This window comes from Pieris napi, chromosome Z (assembly GCF_905475465.1).
Source record: "Pieris napi chromosome Z, ilPieNapi1.2, whole genome shotgun sequence".
Classification (NCBI taxonomy): domain Eukaryota; kingdom Metazoa; phylum Arthropoda; class Insecta; order Lepidoptera; family Pieridae; genus Pieris; species Pieris napi.
Window position 1 is genome coordinate 6,019,796 of NC_062259.1, and position 24,696 is coordinate 6,044,491.

General features: G+C 33.1%; 1 protein-coding gene across 4 annotated transcripts in view; it reads right to left on the reverse strand.

Moving 5' to 3' along the window:
• The window catches only part of LOC125062292 (tyrosine-protein kinase Abl), a 39,354-nt gene that overhangs the window by 13,774 nt on the left and 884 nt on the right, over positions 1–24,696 (reverse strand). For 2 of the 4 annotated variants that reach the window (XM_047668098.1, XM_047668097.1), the window contains exons 2-7: positions 13,672–13,771; positions 12,393–12,514; positions 10,952–11,151; positions 5,834–5,932; positions 2,081–2,329; positions 196–479 (exon numbers count right to left, since the gene is read on the reverse strand). In XM_047668098.1, the coding sequence (XP_047524054.1) occupies positions 196–479; positions 2,081–2,329; positions 5,834–5,932; positions 10,952–11,151; positions 12,393–12,514; positions 13,672–13,771 (1,054 nt within the window). The remainder of the gene's footprint in view (positions 1–195; positions 480–2,080; positions 2,330–5,833; positions 5,933–10,951; positions 11,152–12,392; positions 12,515–13,671; positions 13,772–24,696) is intronic. The other 2 variants (XM_047668099.1, XM_047668100.1) reach the window with 2 other exon arrangements.

Here is a 24,696-nt window from a genome sequence, read left to right on the forward strand (position 1 = left end):
GTGAAGTCATATGTCATATTACGTCCGTTTTACATTCTCACCTTATCAACTTTTTATCAATGGTTTTATTTTTTAGATATAATTGTAGTATGTACAGCAGCCCAAATTATATAATATATACAGCAATTCAGAGAAAACAAAAGAGAGCTCAAGTTATTTATTTTACCATAAAACCAATATATTACGCCTATTTACCTGTGAATGAAAGATCGGCTTTCGAGATAACTCATACCCGAAGCGATCTGCGTGGCCATGTACATGAGTACCACAGCATCTATATGGTCTCTGTTTCCCGTACGAAGATAATCAAGGAGATTTCCCCTACTCATGAATTCTGTGATGATGTAGAAGGGTGGTTCACGTGTGCAGACTCCCAAAAGTTGGACCAAATTCGGGTGTCTCATCTCTTTCATAATGGCGGCCTCTTCGAGAAAGTCTTTAAGAGCCATAGTATCGTCCTTTAGGGTTTTAACTGCGACCTGTTGAATAAAGGGTCCCATTAGAACAATACAATTATTATAAAGATTTTATACAAATGACGGAGTCATTATTCAATTTCTTTAGTGCCTAGTTTAAAACTTTGTTCCAGTGGCCAATATTTGACTCTTAACATTCACATATACGAGGGGTATTCAATAAAAAGTGTTAATGCGATACATTCTCCTTGAAAAAAAAAAAATACTGGCAGACACAGACCAGAAATTAGATATAATAATAATCCCTTTTGTTTAAAAAAAAATAATCTTTTGCGTCGTGTCAGAACGTGATATTAAAAATATACAAAACTGAACTCCGCGCCGTAATCTTTGCTTGATTTTTTTTACTACGGAGCTGGTATATCAAAACTTGAGAGGGGTACATACTCTTCTATATTTTACGATTATGCGTTGGTGTGCTGAGCTGAGTGAGCGAGGAAGAACTTTTATTAACGACGCACGACACGCCCTACATTTGTAGTGACTGAAAAAAATATTTAAAAAGATGAAAACAATGTCTTAGCGGATAGTCCTTTTTTTTGATGTTTGTTTTATAGATGAGTTAATGAAGATTTTTATAGGAAGAGTCCATTACATATGGGAATGAAAAAGTGGCCAGAATTCTTACTGACATGTATAAACAAACGAGGCTGAGAATTTCACAAAGCTATTTGGGTTTGATACAGCAAGATATTGACTGTCATTTGGCTTGATTCAAAACTATGGACGAAACATGGCATTACCGTTATAACCCGTTATACCGTTATAACTGGGTGAGACCATTATCTCCAACTCCGAAGAAATAATCCGCCGGTACGACCATAAGCTATTTTTCTAGGAAACCCAAGGGGTGCTAATAATCAAATACCATAAATTATTATGGAGCAACTATTACGGGGACCTTATACGCATGACAAATAACAAAGTTACCTAATGCTAGCAACTGCGTGGCAAACTCGTTAAAGTTGCATTGTTGCGCCAAAGATTTTGCCCCCGCACACAAGTCCAGAGTTGTGATGGCTGCCATTCAAGAGGCTGACTTCGATTTGATGGAACATCCTCCTTATTCATTGGACCTACTTCCTAGTCATTTCTACCTATTTCCGCGGTTAAAGAAACGTCTCTGAAGTCGAAATTTAAAGATAATGACGCAGTATTCGCTGCGGTACACGATTTTTTCAAAAAGATTATTTTTAAAAGAGAATTTTAGTTTTTGAAGAAATATATACAAAGTGTATCGAAAGTTAACTACATCAAAAAATAAAATAACATTGAATTAAAGTATCTACGGAGTGTGTTATGTATGTTTCCCGTTGCACTTTATACGCCATTTAAACTTAAATTGAAAATCTAAATTCTCTCAAATTCTTGGGTAGCCGTGTTGTAGGTATTCAAACTGGATTGAGTTGGTATTTTTCACCCGGTTAAGTAGCATACAGCCTGTAGTAGGTTTACTACATACCCCTTTTAAAGTACCATCCCTGGTTCGGGTGTAAATGCCAAAATTTCCACTTCGGCAAACAATATGCACGGTTGGCAGATCACGTATTTCTAAAAATTCTGAACAGAACCAGAAATGTGATTGTCAGACAGCAAATACTCACGGTCATATTACACCTCTTCCACGCCGCTTCATACACGTCTCCATACTGGCCACCGCCTAACTTGTGCTTCATCACAATATCCGTACGATCAATTTCCCACTCGTCAGGTGGCGCCAGGGGAAACACAGTTGGTTTGTTTCGCTTCGGCGCAGGGTAGAGCAGTTGGGTGATAAGACCATCCCCAAGAACTGAATGGTGATGCACTAGTTCTGCTAGTGTCCCAAATTTGGATTCCGACGTCACATACACCTGTAATAATACCATTATTCCTATTTTATTCAAAATCCCAAATCCATATTTCATTTTGTGTAGCTTTATGATACCATGATCATTCTGTTAAGTGGTTGATTCTTCACCTTAGTAAGTGTCAAAATAAGTTCGGATATGGACAGGCTATCGAATTAGTTAAATTATTAATTAATATTTGTTGTGCCATCATTCTCCATTACTTATGTAGAGAGTTATACTCTCTTATACCTCGAAGCTATCGTGTTCGTGAGTTGAATAGGAAAACCACCAACATTCCAGCTTTACTCTACATCACAATTCTTTCATTAAAGAAATCGCAGACGTTTTATATTTTTAAATCGAAGCTATATAGAAAGTATATAAGAGTATCTATTCTATGTAAATTCAAAGGTTAAACAAAAATAACTAGACTGTTTTTCATTGAAAGACTGATAGGGTTGCTAAAATACATTTTGTCAGTTGATTTATTTTTATTGTGCAACACCACGTCAAAGTTTTAATTGAACACAGTGTGAAAGAATACACGAGTAGTAAATATAATAAATGTTTATTTCCAGATGGTGATGTTCTCATATTTGTTAGTTTATCTGTCGTGTTAAGAACTAAATTAATATACGCCACCGTTCCTTATCGTAATCTAAAAGTAATAGTTCACATTTTTTTTATTAAAGCAGCAATTTTGGTTGCCCAATGCCTAAAGTAATGGTATTATATAAGGCAGGAGTAGACTTAGGGTCAAAATATAAAGATGTAAAATATTAAATTATTTTAATGCGGTCCTAACCTTCTCTCTAAAATCATCAATAATAAACGAATGTAATCCTATGGGCTTAAATAATATTCACTATCCCAAGTCAGGTCTGCTTTTCATTTAACTTATTGCCGTATAAAAGCTTCCTGTTACAACTTAGTAGGTTTATAAAAATCTCATTTCTACAGGAGCATTCAGAGCTGTTTTAAATCTCAGCAACGTACGCATATGTATATAAGTTTTTAAGGCAAACTTCTTCCACTGCACGCCATACAAAAGCTGCGAGGGAATAAAAAGCTTATTTTGTTACAGCGCGTCAGCCCTCAGGCTAATGAAAGCACACAGCTAATAATGTAAACATCTTAATTAAGAGAAATTTGCGTCAGATTTCTCGAACTAATTAATTCTACTTTGCTTGAAACTTATTGGTAATTGGATAGTCAAAGCTACTCAGAAACTATACTAAGCTTTCGTACTGTAATTAATATTTATAAGTTTCAGAGGAAACTTTTGCTTAGTAGCAGTCTTTTGAGAGATTATTTCCTTACAGCTTTTAGTTTAAAATTATTAACTTTAACAAACTTGTTGAATAGTACAAGCAAAGGGTGCTTTGAAGACATACTCTCCAACTTTCAACGTATATACCTACAATCTACATTCATATATTGTATGTATATACCATTATATACTACTAACGCCCGGAATTTATAAATAGTAATATACGTAGTAGCATAAGAGCAGTGTTGGCCTAGTGGATACAGCGACTCTTATACCTGAGGTCGTAGGTTCGATCCCCGGCTGTGCACCAATGGACTTTCTTACTATATGCGCATTTAACATTTGCTCGAACGGAGAAGGAAAACATAGTGAGGAAACTGACATGTCTTAGACCCAAAAAGTTGCTTATTTGATTTAAAGATGATCATGAAACAGATTCGGAAATCTGAGGCCAAGACCTAAAGAGGTTGTAGCGCCACTGATTTATTTATTTTTAATATTCGTAGAGTTTTATAAGAAAAAAACGATTTGTCGTATAGAAAACGACTCCTCGCAACGTAGTGTTTACTTCGTACACACATGTCATACACATATTTACCTCATAAACGTGTAATGTTAAAGCATGCTAAACGGGGTTGCGCCATAAATTAATCAGAGTTCTATGAAACGAGATCTAGACATATAGGCATAGACACCGTAATGGTCGCACTTTCAACTAGGCGCGACCCCTTCTTACGTTCCCCTCGATTCACACGGACTTATTCGATCCACGCTACAATCCTCGTGTTACCGACGTCTAATCTAGGTACTTAGCTAAGGGCGTTTTCGTATACAAGGTATTAAATTGAATCCTTGTAATTAATATCAAGCCTTATATTTACAGTGTTTGTGATTGCACATAACTCGATTTTTAAAACGTTCACTATAAGTAATGTAAAAATCTATTTTATTAGTGCTAGTACTACACTACACCAGGTCCGTTATTGACATAAATAAATTACTTTATAGTTTATAGAACGCCAATAGTACCAATAGGCTGTTGAGTTTGAACTAGAGCAAACACTAAAAATATTTTAGTTTAAAAACACCCACTGTGAGTTCAACTCCTGCCTTTTTTTTAATACTCGTAGAATTTGAATTTAGGGGGAATATTGATATCTGCATAGTTACGTGTACGTAAGTTTCCATTTTGTTAACGTCAGTGCTGAAGTTAAGAGTAAGACTGATTTTATGAAGAAAAGGAAAAGAGTTTTAAGTGTAAAAAAATAAAAAAGTAGAAAAACAAAAATAAAATTTATTTCAATCCGATATGACAATTTATAACACAATACACCTACAACTAAATAAATTATAACACAAAAACCGCTTACCTGTAACAACTAGTTAAAAACCATTTCAAATTAAATGTTTATATGTCTTATTTTTATTATAATTAAAAAGGCCTCTTGTTTATTAATCAAACGAATTCAAAAATATGTTACTGAGATAAAAACTTGGTTCAAAATTAAAAGCTTTTCATTCAAGTGTGTATTCAATACAGCTTATTCAAGTTCCATTTAATTTACAGCGAGAGAGTAATAAATAAAAATTAATAGCGCTCAAGCTATAGAGCCATTTGCAAGTTTGTCCTATATTCATTTAGGACTTAATGAAGCAATAAGGCGATTTTACAGTTTTTAATGTTTATTATATTTTTAAGGTGTGGTGTAGTGTAAAACTTTGGTACTGCGATCTAAGAAAGCCTAATTTTTGTAATTAAAAGCAATGGTTATTTAAAATTACGCAGATTACAGCGCGTAAACCTAGTTCTAAAAAAGCATGTAAGTGTGAGTATACATTTTGCACGTCAGCTAAAACATGAAGGCGTGCTACTATAAATTAGAAATATTCTCATTATAATATATCAATCAATCAAGTACTTATGTAGTTTTAAAAGACATACTTTGTAAGACAGTGTTTGCGACTCGACGTATACTTTCGGGACGTAACTCCAATTAAGTAAGCTAATCTCCGCGCTTATAAAACTATGAAAACCAACAATTTAAAAGACTCGGTCCTCTTTAGTTAAATAGGAATTGATGTTTATTTCGATTTGTTGGTTCAGTAGCTCGTACTCTTAGAATTTACTGATTCTAATGAAAAAAATATTGTTGAATATGGTTCGTTTACCGAGGTTTTAGGCACATCACGCTGAATTAACTCAGGTTTAACTATGGCGCAGCTAATTACTAATATAGGTAATGTCATACACTCACTTTTCCATCGGAGTCTTCATTAATGCGGTAGTGGTACACGCGTCCTTCGTATCTTAAGGAAATGCTTCTTTGACCGGGACTCGATTCAGACTCACGGACCTGTAACATTAAACATTGTTTTTTATTAAATATATTAATTTCCAGTAATTACAGTGTAAGAAATGTAGGAATCAGGGCATAAAAGTAATTAAAAATGTCTAGTTTATAAATTTGCATATATTTTTGGTCTAATATCGAAAGACCCTAAACTTTCAGCTTTTAAGGCATCAAGCGTTATATGTCTAGTATAAATCTTTACCAACCTAAAATATATATCATTTTTATTAAAAAATCCCACTAATGTATACTATGTATACAAACGTAATATATTTAAAAAGCATATTTCAACTACATTATAATCATGCAATATTTAGCAAAGCGAGTTCTAAAGTAGTTTTATTGGTTGTATTAGAATGCTTCACAATTCACAATCGAATATTCAATAGGCTGTTTGAATTTCCTTTCGTTTCCGAGATGCAAAATCTTAACATGAATATTCAATTCGGAAAAATGCGGGCAAAATCCAATTGCTTCCAAAACCAAGCCTAAAAATAAATCAACTGTTGGCCTGGCTTGATAAAATCAATGTGCAAGTTAAGCTCAATCTGTTACTACCGAGAGTTCAGATCCGCGTCGAAAATATTTCAGTAGAGTTCACGCAAGTAATTAAAACAGGATGATCCTGGATTCGCCCACTTGAACTTTGCATGACTCTACACGATGGCGTCGTTAGTATGAAGACGTACTTTACTCTAAATTTTCTAGTCATTTTAAATTTAATTTAACAAGTTTCTTTCTTTTATATTTACAAGTGTAATAAGCGGGAATATGTAGGTTTACAATTAAATAATTTGAAATTAAACCTTACTAATTATACGTCCTACTTCAATAAGGCCATTAGGATTGATTTAATTAAATATTTATTATTGTTATATAATTCACAATGAAACTTAAACTTCCTCGTTTGAGTCACTCTTTCTTGGAGTAATTTGAGCTTATCACGTTCAGATAATGAGTGTACCGAACATTTTTAAGAAAGTTCAACTGATAATGAGTGAAAATCGCCGAACATGGACAATAATGACAACAGCGAGTGCGAAGCCTTTTTATAACCAATGATTGTTGAGATTTCTATTAATTCGAAAATATCTACCACAGCATGGTAGATATTTACATGACGAAAATTTCCTTCTAACACATTCGATTGTGAAATGGGACGTCGAGGTGATACGGGTCGACAGCCGACTTTGAAAGTCGATCCGAATTATTAATACGAACAACTCTACCGTGATATATTATGTTAAAAGTAATGAGGGAGTCGATATCTCTTTGCATCGCTATTTTATCAAATAAAGGTAAACGTTTTAAATTACACAAGCCAATTATTTAAAATAAAATCCTAAAATCTTCAGTCCAAATATCATCCATGGCTATGGATTCTGAATTGTTCATTAAATTAGGATTTAAATTTACCATTGTATCAACTCGCAATGCTTTCCTTTGTCCTAGGAAGTATATAACCTCAAGAGTTACGAAACGTTTCTTAAATTAGTTGGACATGAACTTATAAATACGAACAAATTTAGTTTTGAATTTAGAATGTAGTAGCAATAGGAGAATGAATATGAATATAAGTTTCAACTTTCGCCGTCTAGTTGCAAGCTTTATACCAAGAACTCATTACTTACAAAGTTACTTCTAAAATCTATAAGATGTTACTTGAGTATGATTTAATATACTTATTACTTAGTACTGCGCTTATTACTTTGCACTTAGACAAACTTTGACACACGACGTGGTAGATACAAGCATCATTATTACTTAAGGTAAACAACATGATCATTCGTCCGTAGTCTATATAAAAACTATTTAATTGCAAATAACATTTATTACTTTTACAGTGCGTAAGTTTAATACATAAATATTAAACAATTTAAAATATAAAAAGCTTATTCGTCTCCATTGGCTGCAATACAGCTCTTTAAACGTTGAGGCAAGTTATCAATAGAAGCACGCACGCTTTCCATGGAAATATTCTTTACTTCCGGATTATTTTAGGGACTCCAAATTATTATGGCGTTTAGAGCAAGCCAAAGTTAAAAAAGCCTCTCTAAAAGTGTCCATAAATCATACTCCAGCGGTTAATTCGCTATCCGCCGATCGGGACTAGACGACGGCCAGTCTTCAGCTCTGACCAAGTCTGAAACGTTCGTTTCCAACCAAGCTTTATGACCCGGCGCCGAGTCTTGCTTGAAGGACCATTCTTGGTTGTTGAACATGGTGTTATTAAGGGGCACTACCTTCTAAAGAATGGTATCTTGATACACTTGTGCCGATGTTTTGATACCTTTTTCACAAGAGTATGGCTCAGTCACTCCTTCATAGCTAATACCCACCAAACTATCACTTATAATACCACAAGAGCTTCAAAATTATCGGGTATTTCCCGATAGGTTCGTTGCGAACAATTAATATACTAATATAATACAATTAATAGACTATATTTGTTTGCAGGGAACCTTGAGGGAAATGCCCGATAATTTTGAAGCTCGTGTGGTATTCGGGGGATTATTTTTCCGACCCAAATGTCGGCCAATAGAATTGCACCATGAGACGAAATGTACAGTTAACAAATAAGAATTTCATAATGAATAAAACAACTACTTAATACTTTTCTTGAAGCAACGACCAGAGAAAATTTTCACAAAAAATTATCAGTATAATACCATGTAGGTTGTACCACGTGACGTCGAATGGTGCAATTCTATTGGCCGATATTTGGGTCGGAAAAATAATCACTGAAGTCGGATAATACCCACAATTGCACTCTGTCGACTAATTGGGAATCTTCGTTAGAGCTTTGAGCATACGTACGGTAATTTTAATTGTTATAATGTTGCTCAATTGTAAAAAAAATCTCATTCGTAAACAAAATTTTTCTGTGACCTCCCTTGGCGTACCGCTTCAGTAGTTGTTTCGATTTTACCACCCTATTCTTTTTTAAATTATCAGTTAGGCAATGACCAGTACGTCTCTTATGCGCTACAAGTCCTAAGTCATCTTTTAAAATACGCACCATGGTTTTAGGTGCTATCTTCTTCTCCCGAGATAAAATCTTTTGCTTTCGGACAGGATTTCTTCGATTTCCTTACTGCTTTGACCACCTTTTTCTTACGAACACTACGTGGACGTCCAGATTATTTTCTGTCACAAACAGAGCAGTTCTCATTGTACCTATTAAAAGCCCGGTACACAAATATTTGACTAATAATACCAAGCGTATGGAGTGTGTTAAAAATTGCATTTGACTCCATACCTCCTTTGTGTAATGCAATCACAGCGATTCGGTTCACTTTATCACTCCATTTTATTATCGCAAAATATTGTACAATGTATTGGCGCCAAAATGAGAAAACACACTGAACAATCATATGAAAATGACAGATTCCAAATTCAAATGTTATATATTGTTTATTTTTAATTGTAACAGTATTTATGGCCAGACTAAGTATATACAAGTAGTGTTTATAGAACGCCACTCAACCGCAAACAGTAAAATGTACACCTATATAAAATAACGTCATAGTTTTTCATCGACAACTTCCCTACGTCCCCGTTGGACACAGGCATTCAAGTCGACGGTATTGTTTCGCCGAGACCTAGTTTCACCGTACTGGCTTGTTAGTACTCTACTTGTGTATTTAAAAACACAAAATGCAAGCGTTTTTGAATATAGCCACACACTTAGCACATTCAGAGTTAGAATAGAGATATCCAGAAACAATTTTTTTTCGGATATTCCTTATAACACATAGATATTTTGAACACTACTATTTATTATGTTATAATATTTGGTCCTCATGATTGATGCCGATACATATTTTGCGGTTCGATTCCGAGAACCTAATTTTACGTTAGTTATGAAAAAACGACGTATATCTATTTTTTAAATATAGTTTCGATTTTTCTAATTCCTTTCAAAAGTTTTGTTCCTGTATAGACGCACTATTAAAGGTATTGAATATTTCACAAAGGGCCCAAACTAAAGACTCATAACATTCATTTAGACCTTCAACACAATCACACGTACGACTTACGTATTAACAGCAGTATAACGGATAATTCGCATCCGCTCAGTGTTTGCAAGGCACGTTGGCATCAATGCGTCGGGAGTAAGTACTCGAGATCGATCCACGCTTCAAGTGTCCTCTAACCAGTTCCCGGGTGTCATGTACACTCACGTGAAAATAATTTTACTACATATACCTACTATTATACGTACAAAATTGTTCTATTCGGCTATGCAATTGTATTCATACAAATCGGAACGTAAACTAATCCCGAAAACTTTTTTTCCATTGGTTAAACCATACTATTCCACGCTTTATATAGTACCGAAGGATTTTTAGTTACATGGTAGTAATTAATAAATTCTATTAATGTATTAATTTACTTAAGAGATGGAAGACCTTTTTTTATAAGTAAAAGCCGCTCATCATTATACGAAACGAACGTGAACGCAACATTTCCGATACCCAGTGAACCAATAAAGCATTAATACCCCGGGGAATCAACTCAACCATGTTGAAACTTATTACTTACAGGGGATGCGTCGAATAATACGCTCTAGGAAATCTTCTAGATGCAAAACGAGATCCTCTCCTGAATTGCGAATTCATGCAATTCTCTTAACAAGCTACGCTCTATGTAAATGTATAGTTCCTTTTTAGCGATTTCTTGCTATTTAACGTTATCCTATTAACGTAAATCTGTATGCACTAGAGTGCAATTCGTGTTTAAATTAAGGTATCAAATAAATTGAATATTTTCATCCGCTGTAAAATGTTTTTTTTGAATTTAAGTTTTACATATTGTAACTAAACCTATTTTATAAGTTAAAACGAAATAAGGAGAAGCGTATTCGTAAAATTGTTTCGTATAATACAAAATGTATTAAACTTATTCGTAAAATTGTTTGTAGTCTTCACAGGAAACTAAACAAAGACCGGGTTATATGTGCACTGTGCATGTGTAAATAAGCTACGCAGACATGATTCAATAGTTACAAGATATACATACAAGGAAGCTTCCGTTGATCCCCGATGATAGAAGATATTCAGCCGCATTACGAGCAATAGGACCGTGGTACCATGAGTGCTTCTCCAATGAGTTGACAGGTGTGACGTAGTTACTAGGCACCCATCCCACACCGCCGCCCAACGTGTGCGCTTCACACCACTCGCCGCTTTTGTTGTAGCTCATTATACGCACTTGTTCACCTATTAATGAATGAATGGCAAATTAGTATGACACGTCAACATACCGACATATTCGGATCGTGTCACGCGTCTGTGATTGGACAAAAGATACCTACTTTTGACGGCCATAAGGCTTCGATAATACCGTAAAGCATTGTAACCATGTACCGGCTCGGATATACAAAATAATTTCGTATTTTAAATTGTAATACATTTGTACATTTAATAATATGCCCAAATGTTGCCATACCGAACTGAAACCATGTATAACAACTTTTAAGGAACTTTTATTCGATGCTGGTACACGATATTGTTTCTTGAGTTAGAAGGCCATACGACTATTATTATTGGGAGCCTGCACTGCAAGTTCTTTGACAGAAGTTTAATAGGATTAGTACGACATTGTACTCAATACTATCCATACAAAATGCAGTACAATGACAAACAATGACCTAAATTCAGTTGGATAATAGTTTTTCTGCGAAGAATCACTAAATTAAGGTTAGTAAGCATTCTACAGAAATAATAAAATTCAAAAATTCGACATCAAGCATTATTATTCTTAAACTAGGTACGATTACTCTGATTGTTTAAGAATTGTTGTGTATCTTACGGAAATATTCTATTGGGAATTTAAATTTCTCTGTCACGAGAAAATATGCTTTGTATATATAAATCATACATGAAATGTAAAATCAGCTAAACAATATTCTTATTTTATTTCTAGTGCAAAGTAAGCCAATTCAATTATTTATTTATCAATAGGAAATAGGCAATAGGCTTTAATGACGAGTGAGAACCAAGATATGGTATCTTAAGCTAATAGATATTAAATAGGTACAATAATAGGCATTTCTTTTTTCAGACATAGAGAAACGTAAGAGAACTCTAACTTCCGTAAAGTCACGTACTTTAGTTAAAAGCACTTACTCATAGGACCTCTTTTAGAGCTTTTAGCTCCTAGGCATGAATTACACAGAGGGCTGATAACCTACAAACATATTGGCCAAAATATCTACTACGAGTATATCTGTAGTAACAGTTGCCGCAGTGTGTCTTTTCGTCGCGCATTAAACTTAACTAATACATTGTTTTGATTACCGATATAACATAAATGTTTATGTGTAGAACGCGTTCTATAAATCAAATATCTATTAAAGGTCTATGAACCTTCACACAAGCTGCTACGAGCCTGGTAAGACGTTTTCGTGCCTCTAGTACTCGAAAAAGTAAAATATATTCACCCCATAAAAGTAACTTACATAACCTACCTTTCTTCAGGCTCAGCTGATTTTCTCCACCAGCCTGGAAGTCGTAAAGCGCAACGAAGAGCTGAGGATCGTCTTCTTCGTGATGCGCCAATAGATTTTCTTTGGAAGTCCATCTAAAATACAATTAAGCTACTTAAAGGAACTTATTAAACAATAGAGTATAGTATAGTAATCTAATAAAATTTCATGATATTTTTAGCATTTATAATAGATACTGTCAAATACGCTGACTTAATAGAATAAATATAAGAATAATTGGGACATTGTTACAATTTACCCTATTTTTCGTATGTGGATTCTACTTAGAGACTTTTGCATTTTGTGGCAACATAAGGTCATTAATGATACAGCACATTTATCATACACTATATCCGGTCACATAGAAAGTTGTTTGAAATCTATATTTACTAATTAACATCATATTACGCAATTTATGAATTTGCTTAGTTTTATTCTGATCGAAATGAACCTACATCTTGCCTTTGAGTTCATTTGAACAAGTTTTGCTGAATCACGTATATTAAACGAAAACTTTTTTTAACACACATATAATAAAATTTCAAGCCTTCTAATAATATATAAATGTCATGTTAAACGCGATCAACAAATGAATAGGTTTTATTAGAATTATTTTTATATTCTAATCTAATCTTAAATGAAAATAAATAAGTGCATGGCCGCGATTCAAAAGTCTTATTCCAGGGTTAAGAACCACATGCTTAGCTTTAGCTTAGCTACACATAAAAAATCATTCCAAACCTTAAGCGTTCCACTCAATTACATATATTACGAGCAAGATTATTGGCTATTATAGCGATGCTATATTATAATATGTAGTGTCGTATTAAAACCCTAAACTAACTTTTTATAAAATCGCATATTATATTATCAGTTCTTATAAGATAACAATATAGCGAATCAGTGTTAATCTATATATATATACTCATACGAAGGCGAGCGTAACCAAGGTCAGTTACTGCACCAGTTAATATAATAATATGTAAATAACTACGAAATGTAGTTATATCTCATCACTACGGTGTCAATTGTTATTTATTTATAGATAAACTATATATATTTCGTAGTATTACGTGGTATTACTTAGCCATTCGGTGATTAAAGACAATGCGTCTTCCGATTACGTCCTATCTGATATATCTATCCTACAGGAAGATTATTCGCTAGATTCCTACGTTAAACACAAGTTCGGCTCGCTAATTTCATTATTGCTATCAAGTTACCAAGTTCACTTTTAAATAATTTTACTTACCTGTTCGCCGAGTCCAATGGTTGTGGCAATGGTGGTGCAGCTGCCTCCCCATCTGGTAAATCTGGTATATGGGGAAGCGGACGACTTTGCAGCAACGCTTCTGAAACAAATAAAAAGCCCCGCATTAAACAGTATTAAAAACATAGTATATTGAGTGACGCAGCAGCATGACATTAAGATACAGATTAAATTAATTAAAAAAAATACATATAAACCATTTTAATAGCTTTAGCTTTGCGACCCAGAACGTGTCTTGGCCTCGGAAACGAGAATTTACTTTAATTAATAAAAATAATATTTATAATTGCCATAAAAATAAGCAAATTGATCCCCAATGTCGTAAAAACTATTTCAGGAGTCTATAATATTAAAGTAAAATAGTGTAATAGCTTAAATATTAATAATAAAACAACTAATATGAAGACGCAAAAGGCAGTCGCAAACCGTTTAACCCAAAAATACAATGACAAATCGACATGTATTTTTGTGTATGTTAAAACGTAGTTCATCCAACCATGACAAATGTATTACATCATGGTATGAAAGGAATTTTGTGATAAGGCATTTTTTTGCCTTATATGCATTTTATTCTCTAACTAAAACAAGCCAATACAAATAAGAAATAGTGTTATATTGACTTTTCAATATGTTTTTTTAAACGAATTTATGTACAATTGACATTGTTTTGCCAAATTCCTGTAAAAATAGTTCATATATTCTTGGAACTTTCATAAGATTCGTAAGCAATATCAGCGCATTTAAGTAAACAAGTTTTTATTAGCATCTGTTATTGCTATTTTGATATGGATTCTGTATGATCAGTGTATACAAATATGAGTGAATTTTTGGACAAGAAATAATTGGCTTTTTGAATAATTATTTTGTTCACTAAGTGCAGATTCCAAAGATTCTATTAGGTGGTCAGGCGTTGAAAACTTGCATACCAGATTGCAACTTACACAAAGAATATACCAGGATATCTGGATGAGATAGCAAGAATATTTAGTAAGTTTACCTCCTGGAAAAAATCCCTTAGGAAGAATCGTAAACCTGCTGGATAGGACCGATACATGAAAGTTGTATCTTAAAAGCCATAAATAGTTAAATCATCTATATTATTAAGATGACCTATTCGACAAAACAAAACAATTCAACATAACTATGTTTGTAATACGAGCGATAAGCGGACTCCTTTTGCATAAGCATTTCCCACGGGGGCACGCGCTAGTATTCTTATCACTGTAAACAATTTGTTCGTCGTACTTGATGGCCATTTCGTAGAACAATGTAGAAGTAATATTAGGTTACCAAGAGATAATAAAACTCATTGATAATTCTATGCATCATCAATCTTATACAATTAAACACAAGAGCGATACTCGTATGTTGTTTATTTTATTACCATTGTGTGCAGTAAGTTTGTATAACCATTCAAGCGTATCTGTACAATTTTTTTCTTTTTGAACTAAGATTAATTAAATCTCTTTTTTCCATTTCTTAAAGTCTCATGGTAACACACCGTCCCCTTTTGCCACAAATATGTACAAACAAGCTTGACCATGAGTGAATGCCAGCATTTCGTATAGGTTGGCACTTGTGTTAGTTTTCATATTTCTATTATATAAAATTCTCGTGTCACAATGTTCGTTCCCATACTCCTCCGAAACGGCTCGACCGATTCTTTTTATGCATATTCAGTAAGTCTGAGAATCGTCTACTATCGTATCTTTCAAACCTATAAATGTTACGGTTGGTCCGTCCACACCTAATTTTTTATTTTTATTTGTTAATTAAAATCTTATGACTTAAACTCTGAGGTTTATATAGAGAAAAATTCACAAAATAATCTAAAAAGTTTTCATTCCAGAAAACCGAACAGTCTCTGGGATAGCTTAGGAAAATGTTTCACGTTAGTATGTACTAAAAAGGTACGCTAAGTAAGTCACATTAAGGAGCAACGAAGTTTGTATCCGCGGTTCTCCTACTTATTTATTATGTAACATACGTATAATTGTCTAAATAGTTAAGTTATACTCAATAAACCAAGATAGGAGCTTTTCTATTTTATTTCCATGAATAGAACAAACATAAATCCTTTACTTGCTTTTAAATAGAATTGCTTCATATTAAAAGTTTAGTGACTTAAATTGAAAAGAGAGCGATTAATCTTGAAATAAGACTCCAGACTAGTTTATAGGATAAAGTTGGATAACACTGTAATCGAATAGTGTTAACGCCTAGTAGATTAGCTTTTTAAGTCGGCGATTCAATATTCTCATAAACTGAATAATAACTAATTTTACAGGAGAAAGATTATATTTACGAGTCTTGAATAATTTAAGTCTAATTTGTGTAGTTAGTACGAACACCAATACTATGTGTAATCAAAATCTTAGTCCCGATTGACTGCTGTATGTCAAAAACACAAAATTGTACTTTACTTGTTCAGTCTGGATTCTAAATATTAAGCAGTTAAGCAGCAAAACAGTGACTTCACAAGTTTCGGTTATATGGTGATTTTTCATCGATGATGCGAAATGTTTGGAAAAAAATAAATACATAACGTGTTTACGAAAATGTCAACATTTCTTTTCTCTGTGTTAAATGTAATATTTAATTATTTACTATTCATACATTATTTGTAAAAAAAGGAGTTTATAGTAGAGTAGTGTAATCAAAAACAACGAATAAATATACAGCTTTTTTACCAATAGTTAAATGTTGTTTATGCTTACTACGAAGTAACCAAACATTGATACAAAATAACATAACAATAAGTCGATGCGAGTAAATTCAACAAATTTAAACTGCTGTATTGAAATAATGTTCTTTTGTAATCTTAAATGGAACAAGGGGTCTGTCCAATTGTTTTTAATATGCAATCATCGTCTTGAAGGTACCTTCACAGATATGGAGCTCGGAGCGCGGAGCAGTGGACACGAAGGCTCTTTACGTAGCCATTTTTATATAATAAAAATCAGGATATTGTTATATGTACTGTGAACAGAACCCTTTCAAAAGTTTAATTAGATTATTATGAAACTTTTACTGTTTGCGGGTATTTTTTTGTATCGTACCAATCAACTTATTACCCACAAGCAATTAGTCAGTAAAATTTTATAATGCATTAGTTTTTCATTTAATAATCTACTTAGGCAAGGAATAGAATAATCCGATATTTAAGAATACATATAACATTCACATAACTTTTATATAATACTAGCAGACACGTCCAAGCGTTGCTGTGGCTAAGATCTATGATAATATATTACATAGTAGTAAACTATTCATGGGAAACGGCAGGAGAACACCAGTCCACCATGCTGTTTTGGTGTTTATGCCATTAAGTTGTAGCTTATGTGAAACGTTGGTACTTTCAACACAGCTCCATCTGTTAGAATTGTGACTATCAAATAATAAACAAATATTTTGCAATAAAATAATATTGCGGGTATAAATTAAGATGTAAGCTATCTTATCTCTTAAGTTGGATCAAACTTCACACGGTGTGCAAATTTGATTGATATCGGTTCGGTAGTTTAGGAGTCCATAGCGGACAAACAACGTGACACGTAATTTATATATATATTAAGATAAAGAACTTTCTCTATTAGTTCACTCAAAGTCAGTAATTCATTTAGTTGAGTTGAGTTCGAAATAGCACACCAGACATTTGGTAATCGTAAAGCAAAAATGAGTTTCGGCGGTCTTAATCCTTAAATAAGTTATTAACTAATGGGGAATAAAAGTTTTGTAGATAAAATTTACTAAGTGATGGCGTAAGTAAGTGAGAGAGTCGTAAGTGCTTCTACTTATAAATATAATATTACAATTATTTACAAAGTAGGGAAAATGAAGAATACCGTTCCTACAACATAATATGGCATTCAAAGTACAGCTATAACAACAGCCCGGTTGCTACTATAATAACCAAACGGCATTGCTTGTAATGTATATGACCAGTTTGGAGATCTAGACCGTAGACGGTGTAACACAAGGACACAATGTATTTCTAGAAACAAGAAATTCGAAAAACAAAAAACCCGTGCACAAGACGACCATGGAAGAAAACTTGAAATCGATAATGCATCGAGCCGTATGACTCACAAGTATACACATACAAATATATGTTTCACTAATTACTTTTGTTAACGACTGGTGATTTTATTTCTGTATATATGTATAATTACATATATATATACTATATAAACCAAATAGCACTAGAGATTTAACTTATAACTTTAGTGTTTTACTATAATTATTTGAATAAGCGGTTTAATGACGTCCAAACTAAGCCACAACGGGGATCAATACGGTTATAAAAATATCGTTACATCACAACATATTCAGAACTGAAAGTTCTACTGTGTTCACTTGAATTGGCCTCACTTATATTAACTTATTTAAAATATCATTTCGTTGGAAAATAATGGATTTTTAATACAACCAATGCCGAAGGATATGCCTTCATTATTTTTAAATATCAATTAATATATATTTTTTTCTTTTTATGAAACTTATGTTTACTTGAATTGTCACACATTTAAGATGTAAAATAATTAGTAGATTTAGTACTGTGTGATGTCCTAAGCTTAATAACTTAATAAATTTATAATATGTACTATATATATACTATTAATATAATGGCGAATAATGGCTATTTATTTTTAAATACCTCCTACATCCTTCATTAAGTTTTAATATCGACATTTAACGGCCTATGAACCGCATCTGTCACGACTCAAGCCATAAAGAATATTGCTCATATTTAATACCTACACGAAATGTAAGAGTTTAATTAAAATCAAGTCACACACGTTGCCAGTTCGCCCTCGCCAGTCGCCACATATGGCCACCGCGATGCCTTGTCGACCGAACTCCGTCACGTGACGACGCTACTTCAAAATGTACTGACAATCACTAAATATAAAGCAGGCATGCACGTGTTTGACTTCATCAAAAAAACATTACAAATATATCAGAATTTCACATCAAACTATCATCAATTTCTAGGTATACACAGTACATAAAACTAAAATTATTAATAAGAACAGAAAGTGGCCTACTTTCAGATGAAGAAATAAGAGAAGAATATTTCTATACAATCGATTAAGCTCTTTTAATTTAGAGTAAAGAATCTCATTTTCATATTTGCGACTTGGCAGCAGTAAATAAATGGTTTAAAGATCTATAGTAGCGGAAAATATATACAAATAATCTTGAAGGTTTAAAGACGAATATTGATATGGTAAATACTAGAAAATTATAAATTGGGCTCTTAAGAGAAAGTATCTATTCATCTTATGTCTGTACCTGATCGATGTTTTTATAATTAAAATATATCCATGTTGTAAAATTATTACCCGTTAAAACAACGCAAATATATCGGACCTTGAGACAAGATGCAGCTGGCGTACGCGACGTAATCTTGATATGATAATACATTCACATTCCATTTCTATTTGAATTAAATTTCACTCGGTGGACTTTACACAAAAATTAAAATAATAAATTCCTGCCATAAATTTGTATTTTCTAAAAGAAGATGTCACAAGCGAACGATATGCAAAGGAAGTGTAAATAATTGTCAATGCTCGTACATTCCTGGTTTCAGATTCAATATTACGATAAATAACGCTACTGAGTAAAACATAATATAAATAAGAATGACAAAATTACTAAGACACCGGGAAGAGGAACCGGTATAGCAATGTAGGTCAAATCAAAAATGTACGATACGTGTGTTCTTCATAAATCGTTAATAGCTTAACTACATCCCGGGAGAGATAATTGATATTAAGCAAATTGATTTGCGATGGAATAACACAATGTCCTTGCATACTGTTTTTGCTGCTCTACCATCTACTGTTTTAAACCTGTTTTTTAATATTGGTTAAATATTTCATAAACATGTGGGATAAATGAAATATCTATATATATAAAAGAAAGTCGTGTTTGTTACAACACTTATAACTCGAGAACGGCCGGACCGATTGCCATGGTTTTTGATTTGTTGGATTTGTTTCCGTCCCGAATAGCAGAATAAGCAATAAAATATCGGATAAGTTATCGAATAACAATAAATAAATTAATTAATTTTACGAATGCAAAAACCATATGGTGCCATCTGTTGACACAACTACGCATCATTTTACGTCGAATTCGTGTCAGTTCAAGAAATTCCGATCTTGAGGTAAATGAGGAGATGCATTACCATGCTTTGATCCTGATCAATAGATGTTGGATATCAGAAAGTGCTTAACATGCAGTATCGCCATATTGACGCTAGAGAGAAGATGCCTAATGTGTAAAACTGCCATTCTTCTTTCGCAATAGCAAGCAATAAAACATTTCTGTATTAGCAAAAAAGTTGTATTAATGTAATACTCAACATTAATGAAATCCTAAAATAAGTTAAAGTAACAACGATATTATAAGGTTGTAGGGCGGAACAAAGTTAGCCAGGTCAGCTAGTGTATATATATTTAATATGTCATATTAAATATATGTACATATATCACTAAATTATCTTCACTCCCAAAAACTAAATTTCTGAGACTAATAAGCAGCGTTAATTAGAAATAAAATGTACATAGAATTCACATTCATAGAGATAAACCTGTGTAATTTATAGTGCTTTAATTAGTCCTAAATAGTTTTTCGTGAAAGTTTCCGGTTGCAATTTTTTGCAAGCTAAAATCGAGAAACTGAGAGCAACGAAACAGTTTTTATACATTTATTTAAAACATGTTCCCATGGAATAATTTAGTAGAATTTAAATATGAAGGAAGAAAATTGAATATTAAAGTAATATTAACAAAAGCATTCAATAATCACGAAGCTTAATACTAATTAAAAAAAAATATATGGCAGTATAAGTAATTACAAGTCCTTTTGCTTAAATATTCAACGGACAAATAATTCTATGCAGATCTCTGCAAATACTGCTGAATTGGTTTACTTATGTAATAACTTCATTAAGTACATCGCGTCGTCTTTTTAGAGTCACTGTTCGTGTAATTTTATAGACTTTTTTCCAAACCTTTTTTATTTAATTATTTTTATAAATTTCTCTTCACTGACTTCACGGTTATTACATATGAGGAAATATAAATAATAGCCTAGTTAAGGAGTCTGTGGTTTAGATGGGTATACAGTTAAGACATTGTTCAAGACTGTTATGATGAGAAGTTAATCGGTAGTGTGCAGGAAAGAAAGTGGGTGTAACATCCGTGTGGGAACAGGGAACAGGTTCTGTCCTAGCCTTGGTCTTATATATAAACATAGTAATGCTATAAATATTCTATTTTTACCAAAATTAATACTTCATTTCAGAAAGAAGTTAAATGTCATAACGCTAAACTTATTTTTGTGATGAATTGGACACGTTAATCAATCATCATTCAACACGTTGATCACATGTACATCAGTAACTACTAGTTCGAATTGAACAATTATTTCTGTGTTTAGTCCGTTTATCGAAGAAGGCTACGAATGAAAACTGAGAAGAAGATATATATTATATATAGTCTTCGCTAGTTCTAGCTTTTTTGTTCTAACTGGCGTGTGGCGGTCGAAAAACTAAAATTAAAAACAAAAAATAAAATTGCAGTAGTGAAGCAATAAAAATAAAAAAGTTATTACCCTTAACTATTTGCTTGTGAAAGAATTGCTGATTTCAATCCCAGGCGTTTTTTTTTATTACCCGTACTATATATATAGAGAGCATATTTTTAAAAACCCTTTATTCAATTTGTTTTTATTACGATCCTTAACTATACCCTTACATTGAGGCTGTCCAGCCACCCATTGTTATGACTTATGATCAGGCACGATGCGATGTATGACATATATGCGTTCAAGGCTGTTATTCAATCGTAATTCGCACTGATATGCATTAACGCCGGAGGCATAACACATCACAACTATTGTATTGTGATTCAATTATCTATTGAAATAAATATTTAAGTTAATATGCGCCCACATTTCACGAAACAATTACTAAGTATTATAATTATTATATTTACTAATATCTATGGTTAATTGGTTTGATTAAGTATAAATACATATAATATGACTAGCTACCTAGAAGCAGGTAAGTTACATTGTATAGATAAATTTACGAGCCCCGTTGCAAAATAGTTCGTCTAGTATGGAAAGTACGTAGTGCAAAGCGTACAATATAGAAAGAATTGGTAAAATAATTAAGAACGTTTAATAAAAAGTAAACCACAATTTGAGGAACATTTTCAAATTTATTTTAACATAACTGAAATTGTTTCAAGACTTTACATAACATAAAAAAATTAAAAAAGATCTGAAAAACATAACGCAAAAGTATTCGTCTACCCTTGTCACTCACGCAAAATAGTTCGCCTACCAATTAGTTGTGTCGCCTTTGCTCTCAATTACAGCTTTACTGCGAAGAGGCATGGTTGCAACCAACGCTGCACACTCCTCAGGCGTAATTGACTCCCAGACTTCAGCCAAGAGTTTAGCCTTTAAGTCGCTCTTCGATCTTGATGGATTTTTACGGAGAACTTTTTCATTTTGCACCATAGGGTTTCGATCGGTGACAAGTCCGGGCCATTCGATTGTAGGGATGCTTTTCGCCAGTAGCCACGCCTTTGTTGTCGTTGCAGTATGGCAGGAAGCACCATAGATGCCCACCTATAGAGGGCAGTAAATTCTCTTCCAAAAGGTTTTGCTACCTTGCAGCATTGATAGAACCATGTAAAAACTGCACACCACCAACACCTTGTGCAGACATGCAGCCCCATCACAAGAGACGCAGGAAACTTCACTTTGCGTTTGAGACAATCAGTATGAAATGCCTCATTTTTGTTCCGAATCACTTTTTTCCTTTCATCGCCGACTGTCACTTCAAATTTGGACTCGCCACTTCAAATGATTCTACGCCACTGATCGGAAGTCCAATTTAATTAATGATCACGAGCAAACTTCAACTCCATTTTCTTTTGTACAGCAATCAACAGTGGTTTCTCCTTAGCGGTGTACAATCTGTAACCCATTCTTTTTAGGACTCTTGCAAGTATCAACTGAGACGTCTCTGTGAATTATGTCCTTCCATTGCACCGTAAGTTCTCCAGCTCGAGCACGACGATTATTTTTGATAATTTTCTTCAGGATTCTGTTTTCTACTACACTTGTGATGCGTGGTTGACCAGTTTTCTTCAAACAAGAAGTCGTTCTATTCTTTTTATAGTGCTGAATATAAATATAATAGATGGGATTTGGGAAGTATCAAGTCTTTAGATAATTGATAACTTGATTTGCCAGCATCGATCACACAAACTATTCGCTTTCGAAACCCTTCACACACGGGTTTGCCACGACCCATTGTTATTTGAAAACTTATGAAAAAAAAGCTACTACACAGAATTATTTTTACAAATTTTTAATTATGCAGCATAATTGTACAAAGAAGGAATAATCTTATTTAACACTCGATAGACGAACTCTTTTGCATTGATTAAGAATTAGACAAAATATTTAGCTTCAGCTTCTTCAAATTTAAAACATGATATGTATAAATTTAAAAACTAAAATAGTTTATTGGTTTATAATTTAAAAATGTCATAAGTAACCCGACTGTAGAACAGCTTAATATTTTATATAGATATAAAAATCTCACAGAAGAAATTTCACACTAGACAAACTATTTTGCTATTATATATAGCGTTTACCTTAATTCATAATAAAAATTAAAATGGCTTATTATTTGGCAAAAACAAAAAGAATCTTATTCCAGGAAAAACAATACTTAATATGTACTGATAAAAATTAAGAGTGGTTCCATCATCATAATATTTATGTTAGACCTTACCATTATTAGTCACCATGACTTAAGGTGATGTACGTCTTTATTGCTTAGCATACTGTTTAATAGAAACATACTGTATTGTGAGAATGCAATTGTATGCAAATGGGCTGGTTACTTACAAGTTTGTGATATTCCAATTTGTATCTCAGATCACAAACTGAAGTAAAAGAAACTGTTTAACATCTCTAGACAACAAAACTGATTAAATATGGATTTTATATCGAAGAAATATGTAGTTCTTAATTTTATTTTATTTTACTTCTAAGAAAGGTCATGGTTTCATGTGGCTCAGTAATTTCCTTGTTCTGTTATTTGGCCTTTGAAATAAGTAATTTGTGGAAAACCAATTAATACTTTTTAATGTATACAGTTCAGTGTGACCTTATTACTACAATCTTATCACATGATAATGTATGTTATATCTACTGATATGCATTAGTTACTGAATGGAACCGCAAAATATGTTTGTACAAAAAATCTATGAAATGGAAATAAATTTTTATCAATTACATTAATTACAAGGCCACAAAGCAGCTTGTGGCAAGGTGTCGGAGAATGGCAACCTCACTGGCCTGAAACCTCAGGGTATCTCAGTCCAAAGGTCTTATGCTGCAATGGTAAAATAAATGGGTCCCTTACACCCTTAGACAATTTAGGTTCGTTGAATCACAATAAGTTTTCAGCAGACTATCTACTAAATGCCCATCCCCATACACCAAGTCACATTCTATATTTTGCAATAGTCATGCATTGGTTTCAGACTGTAGTTTAGTCCAGCCATGACACTGTTGACAGAAAAAGAGGTGATCATTCCCATGACTAAACTGAACCATGATTTTATGCCGTCTTTATTGTTTTCTCAGGAACATAGTACCTACGGAATAACCTGACATCAAAAGATAAGTGAATATTTAAAAGGTTAAACATGGAAATTCCATGTTTGGTTGCTGTAATTATGAAGACAAGAAAATACGCAAAGCAATCTTAGAAGGTTAGAGGCCTTCTAAAATATTATATATATGTGTAACAAATAAAAATCGCTTTGCAAATGTGTCAAGCTTGCGCCAGCATTATATATATTCAGTCAAGTAGAAGGTGAGAATTAATTTTTTATTACAATAAATTAAACAAATGCAGGCATGAACATAGCTGTGAGAGAGTGTTGCTGAGAGCTTTGTTTT